Source organism: Anneissia japonica, unplaced genomic scaffold (assembly GCF_011630105.1).
Source record: "Anneissia japonica isolate Jap-2015-1 unplaced genomic scaffold, ASM1163010v1 scaffold1812_len1207588_cov181, whole genome shotgun sequence".
Classification (NCBI taxonomy): domain Eukaryota; kingdom Metazoa; phylum Echinodermata; class Crinoidea; order Comatulida; family Comatulidae; genus Anneissia; species Anneissia japonica.
In genome coordinates, this window is record NW_022726379.1 from 599,529 (window position 1) to 608,953 (window position 9,425).

Genomic DNA, 9,425 nt, shown 5'->3' on the forward strand with positions numbered 1-9,425 from the left:
ATAATTTGTGATATAATTTAATATGTTGCTCAAATTATGTCACATTATTTGAGAATGCTAAGCAACCAGAACCCTCAACTGAGTATATAAGACCAGTGTAAGGTAGCACAAAGGCAGTTAGAGTTACACTTAAATTATCCACTATTTTATTCCTGTGTACATATCAATTTTCGTAGTTATGTATTAATTTTGTTATACATTAAATTTGCATGGACACGAAGGGTAAAGAACATTGAAAATCGATTATTTTGGAACACCATCATTTTCTAGAAATATAATGTTAATATTAGTATTAAAGATCAAAAAGAAAATCGCTTTGTATTGCTTGTCTTTGAGTATTTGAATACTGTGTGTAAATATGCTGAACAACAAAAAAAATATAAACTTATTGTCACGATAGACTTATAAAACCCATTATATGCAAACAATGTGCTCATTATATTTTTGTTTAGGCTTATGAACACACACATCATATACATTATATATACTGTCTCTTATACACATATGTGTATAAGAGACAGGTATACAACATTCAAAATCTATTTTTATATATATTTATCATGTTGTTCCATTTTTTTAATATATTCACACACACTCAACACACATGGAACACAACTGATACATAACACAGATGATACATATATATATATATATATTGTATATAGGCATTTCATAACGTGCGTCAATGAAGCGGATGCGCTTAATCATTTTATATTGTACTCCTTGATGAACTGCCATGCAGCTAGTGCAATTCGACTCGCGCAACATTTTACCTATAGTTCTATTTTATTTACTGAACTTAAGACGTTTAATAAAAATTGGTTTGAAAATATATATTATTATCGAAAATCTTGATTAACTTAGTGTTTATGGTTTTGCACTTAAGCCTCGATAAACTATAGTGTAATATACGATTGCAATTTTCCAAATTAACTCGAAATATGTCTGAAAAATAATAATACTAGCAGCAATGATTATTATATTGATTACTTTATTAATTTAAGTCTCTTTCTGTACCGTATACCGTCTATATATACCGTAGTTTTCTTACTTAATTTTCGCATTTCGACACAGTAATTTAAATTATTATTTTAATTGTTTCTATTTATGTATACCTATATCTATATATATTTAACTAAGCTATAAATTATAATACAACTATAACACTTTACAACATTCAGTAAAATTTAAAATTGTAAATCTTACCGTCTGTTAAGTGTATGCTGACCGGAAGTTCTGGAACTACAGTCCATTCTGGTACCGATGTTTCGCGGATCATAACCCGCGTATCATCTGTCGTCCGACGCACAAGGAATGAGCGCGGCATTATACTTTTTTGTTTTAGTTTTATCCAAATGAAAATTGGTAGAAAGTGTTTCGTTTCACGAGTGTGCGCTTGTTTTATTTGGTAGCAACTGGTGCTTGATCGCTCTCTACAGGTCCGGTAATCAACTAACTCAAGATGCGGTAATCCATCAATAAGCCTCGTGAGAGGCGAGTCAAATTAATGAATGCAATTTAAGCGATGGTTTTTTTTGGCCCATCAGAACGTTCAAAACACTCAGTTGAAATTGAATTTGCTCACTCTGTTTATAGCGGCGAGAGATTTGATTGCGCGATAAACAATTATGCAGAAAGCGTTAGTGCCTTGGTGGTATTCAGTGATGATTCGATCGGTTCACTCTTGCCGATATGTTATCCTACCTTCTCTCTTTTCTCTTGTGTCTCAGATACGTAGTTTGACGTCTTTTATATACGATCTTGACAAACAATGGAGTCAATATCAGCATTGGTCTACTATTGTTTGTCAGAGCTCCGCCACGCGACTCGCTTGTGTCCCATTCACTGTAATTTACTTCAATTGGATTAATGAAGTGCTATGAGAACGCATGCGTGATCATCATAGACTAATTTGATTGGATTACGAAGTTGGTAGGCGGTATGGAGCATTTATTGCTGTGGGCAAACGAGTACACATAATTCAAGGAGCATCAACATTCGGACTGAATTGACACATCTATGTTCATATCATACCAAACCATTTGTGACTTTCTTTGGCATTAATATGTATTGATATAAACCTTTAAGGTGTATCATAACATTGTCTCCAGTCGGATTCGGACCATCAATGAAAGTCTGAATGGCCCAGTTGGTAAAGGCGTCTGCATAAACAGCATAAGGTCATGGGTTCGTTTCAAAAGTCACAGTTTAAGACAGAATACCTTGCAAGGTCATAAGAGAAAGAACAGTAATAAATGGTATACCTACCTGCATTGCAAAAAAAAAAGTGGAAGTGGGCTGGTCATTTGGCAAGGTTGCAAACATTAAATGGACGCTGAATCACAGGATGATCCAAGAGAAGGAAAAAGGGAAGGGAAACGACCAAAGAGAAGATGGATGGATGACCTAAAGGCAAACACTCCAAGATGGATATCTACAGCCAATGACAGAGAAAGATTAGGTTTGCTGCGTAGCACTGGAAACAATATAGACAAGATGAATAATAATAGGCCTAACAGTTCCCAAATAAGAACTTGATGTTATATTTATTACATTTATTTTCCAATTTTTACTTTTGTAAACAATACACAGTAATACATCATTTTAAATTCATGAGTGCAACTGGATTATATTAAAATATAACGTTAATAGGCCTATGCCTACATTATCAATTACTCAGTCAGTTAATCACTAAATTATTCGTTGAGCTTTACCAGAATAGCCCTCGACAGTTACTTTTGGGCAATCCTGCCAAGCAACAGTCTTTAGTCTAATGTGTTTTGTACTTCTTTGTATGGTATTGGCGAAATAAATGATATGATAAATCAATCAATCAATCAATCATAATAATGAAAATCAGTCCATCAATCCATCTGTCTATCGATTGATTGATTGATCAATTAACCAACTAACAGACCAACCAACTAATCAATCATCAATCGATCAATAGTCTATACTGATAGTACCTAGCTCCAAATCATGTTTAGGGCCTAATTTAAATTGTAAAAATGCACTGCAAATGTTCGATGGCGCTGTAGCTATTCTCAGAATGATTGTTATTACAATTCAGAGAGAAAAAATAATATATATTAAATGCGATTTGGAGTAAACTTTCAACTGTACCGCCGATGCAAACCATTAATAAAATCTTCACGATTATGCACTACAACCGATAGTTCCCGCGCAAATAAATCTTTTGCTCGAAATTAAGCAAACAATTAAATTATTCATTGATGGAAGGAAATACAAAGAAGCACTCAAGTGTACCTTGACGACCCGGTAAATGATTCGCCGTCTTCCCAGCAAATATTTCCTCGCCACCTGTTGGCAATACCAATGAACGCGTTCATTCCCATCATGCAATAAACATAAACTGGTTGTCATGGAACCATGGATGACAAATATGAATTTCTGTCGTTGTTTTGATTTACTTACTGTAATTAGTCAAACTAGGCACATTAGCAAGCGCTGTCATTCGCTATAAAACATCCCTTGTGCGCCTTTGTTCTTAATGTAAACATTTCTATTCAGAACGCTGGGCATTAATTCGGACACTGTGCAGTGCATTACACACTATATCAAGCATGATTAGTATTAAAACTTGCCAGAATCCTTGTTAGTTGGGGTTAGTAAAAAAAAGGAAAATTTGTGATACAGTGTTATACCCGATTGAGTATTATTATCATTATAGTTTTTCATGAATCTGATTTTGATTTTATAGTGATAAAATTCAAAGTTATTTTTTGTGCCAGTAGTAGTTTTTCGTTTCCCGCATGGCTTACAGAACCACTTTGATTTCTTTCACTTTTGAGTTATCCCGTTGGCAATTGTGGAGAAACCAAGACTCTTTACTTAGGCCTGCATATCTATATCCTTATGTTTAAAAAGGCGAACTAAACGAAAAGAAATTAATAAAATCAAATTATTATGGCATCTTGTTGGTATATTGTATTGTGGAGGATTGCCACTTAAATCAATCAATCAATCAATCAATCAATCGATCAGTCAATCGATCGATCGACCTACCGACCCACCTACCAACCAACCAACCAACCAACCAACCAAATCAATCAATCAATCAATCAATCAATCAATCAATCAATCAATCAATCAATCAATCAATCAATCAATGGTAACCTTTGTTTCTCTTACGTTTTACCCTTTTATACAGTAATACAAAATGGTAATTTTAGGCCTATATAACATATTTTTAATGAAAAGGAGAAAGACCCCAAAAAGCGCTTGTAAATAGCTCGAAAAAAACCCCCCATGAAATATAATACGACGTTACAAGACCATACTCATACCACAAAAGACAAAATGGAACACACACACAAATACATTTTAAATAGATATTTGGTTTTTTGTATTTAGTTATTCGAAATACAAAAATCATCAAGATATATATAAAAATATAACAAACAGAAAAAATTAATAATTTGTAGTTAGTTATATAACCATAAGTATACACAAGATTAAAGATTTTTAACATAATTTGTCAGCCAGTGCTTTTCCAATTTCTTTGATGTGGAATATTTAATTTATTAGGGTAGATTAGGACAAGTAAAATAACTTTTTTTTTTTAAATATCGTTTTGTAGAAGGAAATTTGATTAAAAATGAATTTCAAAAATACTAAAATTAGGCCTATAATAATAATAATAATAATAATAATAATAATAATATAAAACCATAGGCAAAGTTTGAAAGTGTTTGTGCTCTACTTTGAAAATGAACAGCATTATTGATAATGCGACTCGCACACTGTAGGCCTACATGTACAGTCGTAATATATCATTGTCCAGGATAATTATCCATGCTACAAGTAGACAGATGAGATAATGTACAATTCAGAAAAAAAAAAAATTAAGCAGCATTTTCTTTAGTCATTGTTTTTGTTCAAACCTATGACTTAAAAGTTCAGGGACGTTACAACTGTACTGGTAACAGCAATTAGCAATGTCGGCCATTGTAAACTCTACTCTCTCGTGACAAGATTACAGCAAATACTGGAAGTTGTACCATAGAGAAAATAGAACTCTATGATTGTACCTGCTAAATGTAGCGGTAGTAGTCTAAAGATTATGTGTTTTTTTTAATTTGCATGATGTATTTTACTACTGTACAACACAAATTCACAAAGCTACGAAAATATAACAAATGACCCATACAACTGAAACATTATGGTTCACAGAGGGTTCAACATTCGTTTATAAATATCTCTCTTGGACTGATTATTGTTAACATGAAACAAGACACGGCACAGCTATAACAATCAATTTATTAATTAAATCGATTAACAATCACTTGCCAGTGAACAATAGCTAATGGGAGGATGAATGACAAAGGATAAAGCTATTGATTATATAATATAATAGACATATACATCAATAATAATAGTACAGTAATAATTACAGTGACCCATCTAATTCTGAGACCCCTTTAATTTGAGACCACCTTTTCAAAGAATAAAATACAGCAGCATCTTGTAATCTATTAACACTAAGCGGTAACTCTGCAGAGACCAAACCCTGAGACCACCCCAAATTTTCAGGTCTCAAATTGGAGGGCAAACTGTATAATGATAATTGTGTGCTTTGGTCGATGGTGCATCACCAAGTGCTCTATTGTTTCATGTTTTAATATATAATAATATATTGAAAATAATATTGTATAACAATAATCCCCTAAAAGGATTATGATAATATTAATATGCCTAATAATATTTTAATAATAATAATAATAATAATAATAATAATCATAATAATCTTAATAATCATAATTTAGTAACTTCGAGAAACCTGCAAATTATTAGATGCACTTTGGCTATCCTATAATGATGAAAATGATAACCTAATGATAATGAAGATGATATTGATGAGGATGACGATGATCAACATAATGACGTTGATGGTAGTGGTGATTATGATACGCCCTATTTGATTACGATGATGATCATCATGATGGTAATGATAATGAGTGTGATGATCATGACGATTTTAATAATAACAACTGTGGGTTGTTGTTAAAAATCCAAAGCTTCAAATGGGATAGGTCACAAGCGTATCAGTTATTTTAAGGGAAGTGGTGCATTATAATTAATAATGCTTATACTCAGCATACATAATACATAATACATATATAATACATATAGCTTATACATAATTTAGTCTTTGAGAGACAGTTGGACTTCTTACCATAAAATCACCTTCTTCATAAGGCAAAGTATGGTTGCTAAACCTTAGAAAGAGACTGATGCCTAGCTTATCATTATTCTTTGCTGCAATTAGCGATGCAATCTCGTTCAGATGAGAATGGAATGCATACTAAAAAAACAATCTTTTTATTTTATAAAGAATATAAATGATAAAATACGCCGGGATTTTAGTTTTCTTGATATTCATAGTTGAAGTCATCAGACGAATCCAATTATTCATTTACGTGATGTTTGCTTAATCAAGTGATAGTTTATCTGTATGAGAAAAGGCTTCAGAGTAGTCAATTCAACCAAACAATGCCAACATGGATATAGATAATTTCATTCACCTTGCCTTGGGCTCACAAATAATAGAAATACATATTTATAGATTTTGAATACACTAACTTTGCCGGGGGTCGAGGAAATTTAAATGCCTGTTGGACCTCGAGGGGTTTTTGTTGTTGTTGATACTAATGTTTAAACTAAGTGATGATATCAGCTTTATTGTGTAATGCAACCGTCTTTGTGTTAAAAACAGCGATATTAGCGTCAGTTTGAGTGCAAGATTGTTACGCAGCGTATATAAATATGTAATGCTGGGAAAAAACCCGATGACTGTTAAGTGCATGAGATTTGCATAGACCAATCCTGTATAGCTGAAGTAGTCTCTGAGGGCAGCCATTAGCAGCGTTTTTAGGTATAATTCTGCATTCACAGTCGTGTCACATAGGTCTTTAACAAGCTTTAGACAAGGAGGGTAAAATGAATAAACCTTCTCTTAAAAATAGCAACAGATGGAGGAGCGATAGTAGAATGGCTTCGGGCCGCCGTAAACGTAGTCACAGATTTGCCATAGAATATCATAATGTGGATGGAAGAATGGGGAAGAATTCTACGAAGGCATATTTCGATTTAAGTCCTGTTTCTGTTATCGCATTATTCTTCAAAGGGAGGAAGAGTTGTGTTTAGGTGCCTGTTTGATATTATATCCTGCGCGTAAGCAACTAGTTGCTGAAACACCTGTTGATATTCTAAGGTGACGTCTTCGATTCCTGGATCGATATCGAAATAGTATGGTTGCTATGGTTATCTTACTATTCAGGTGCAACATAATTGAAAGTATTTTCAAAGACGTGAATAGAGGATCAATTATTCGTACAAAGGTGGTGTGTGCTTGACTGAAACTCCCTTAGAAATCAAATGAAATGAGAGCCCATTAAATTAACTCACGAATTCCGTCTGCATAAAAGAGGGTAAATATACAAATCGACTAGCAATGTATTAATAATAATATAGGCTTATACCAATTCAACGCATACTATAAACATGCGGCCGGCTATTACGCCATAACTATCAACGCTCCGACTACTGAGTGGCTTAAAATAATGTATTTGGAAGATATCACTAACACGTCTATTTTTGTGACCTGTTAAACATTACGATTACAGCTAATTTAAAAATAATATACGGTCATTTAACTTTATACATATTGTTTATATTTTAGAGTACTTTAAACAAACAGCCCTACATAAACAATGTTATTTTTAAGTGCAATGTGCGTTGTTAGTAACATCGCCCTCCCAATGGATGATTGTGTGACGAATTGCGAGCGATTGCTCCCACTGTTAATAGAAAAGAATTTATGCATAACATAATTATTATACAGTCCTTCAATCAATATGTTTTTGGATAGTGATATTTGATCCTATTTTATGGACCTACTTTATCACAATAACATCAATGGCATTACGTATGAGATCAATGCCAATGTTTAAAAACAAAAACGAAAAAAAAACCAAACAAACAAAAAAAAAAAAAACACAAAAAAAAAACATTTTTTTAATTAGATCACTTGAGCATGCCTTCATAGTAGCGCTAGACGCATGCATTATACTTCTTAACAATCTGACAGTAATACTTTGATGATAGTGTTACTAAATATATATCATAATTGTGGTGATCTATACTGTGATGACAGTTAATTAATTTGTTTTCTCTACTTTACTGACAAGTGAAGCATGTTGCTTATGCAATTGTTTTTGTTTTATTCATATTTACGGAGGTATGTTTGTCTCATCAGCAGCGTTACTAATTATCTTCATTAGAATTACGTGTTTTGTTTAATATTTTTTTTTACTGTAAGTACAGTAGTTATTTTTATAAACTTTATTACAGACACAAATCAATCTTGTGTCTGATAAGTCACAGCCACATTTTCGATGAATAAAAAAAAACCATCTAGCTTTCTAAATCATTTTTCATACATTCCATTCTAGATGGATTTTGTTTCTAGCAATTTCTTTAAGTTTATAAAAATCAACGATATCTTCTAAATTAAGCCCTTTTTCTTTTATATTAGATTTTATTTTTGAGTAAAATGTAATAATATGTCTTCCTTTTATGCCCTTCAAGTACAATGATGTATTAACTTCAAACACAAGTGCAGGAGTGATTTCATCACTCCGTAAAATGTGCCCAACCCAAGCATTGACCACCTACTTGTCAATGCGCTTTGTCAGTGGATCTGATTTTTTAATTGAATATATTTTGTGGAGCCCCTGTAGAGGGAACCTTGGAAGAGTCTGATCCTGTACAGTAAGCATAAGTGTGATCTCGCACTAGGCAATCCTATTACAAAAATTATTTATCTTATCAACTGTGCAATAACTGATGACTGTGATCACGTACCGTACATACAATGTGACCACGCACCTAGTGGCGTAAATACAGTCAGTGCTCCTGGTTTGTGTGTAAAAAGAGATAAAAAATTAATTCTAAAAAGAGATAAAATTACTTTGAAAGATGCTAAAGATATAAATCATGTATGAGTTGACTAATTGACTAAATTGACTAAATGAAAGTTACGTTGATACTAACGCAATGACTTAGGAACCTTCGGCCTTATGTTACACTACAATACATAGGCCTAGATATGTTTTACAAATAAAAGATAACCAACGATCCATAAGGTCTGTGGAATGACTAATGATATTGGTACAAAGAATAACTGCACATCTTACACAAATAGATGGACAGATGTCAGCAATAAGATGTAACACTTGATGATAGCGGACAACATAAAACAACTGACGGCTAATATATATGAAATATTCATTCGCCTTTAACTGTTATTTAACATCACATATCCCATATACATATACACATCCCATATATACATCCTATATATATATATATATATATATATACATCCTATATATTATCTTTAT

At 32.7% G+C, this 9,425-nt stretch overlaps 1 protein-coding gene across 1 annotated transcript in view; it reads right to left on the reverse strand.

Moving 5' to 3' along the window:
- The window catches only part of LOC117113143 (transcriptional repressor scratch 2-like), a 7,595-nt gene extending 5,766 nt beyond the window's left edge, over positions 1–1,829 (reverse strand). Inside the window, exon 1 of the mRNA XM_033256396.1 lies at positions 1,207–1,829. Coding sequence (XP_033112287.1) covers positions 1,207–1,327 — 121 coding nt within the window. The 5' untranslated portion in view covers positions 1,328–1,829. The remainder of the gene's footprint in view (positions 1–1,206) is intronic.
- Positions 1,830–9,425: the final 7,596 nt, after the last annotated feature.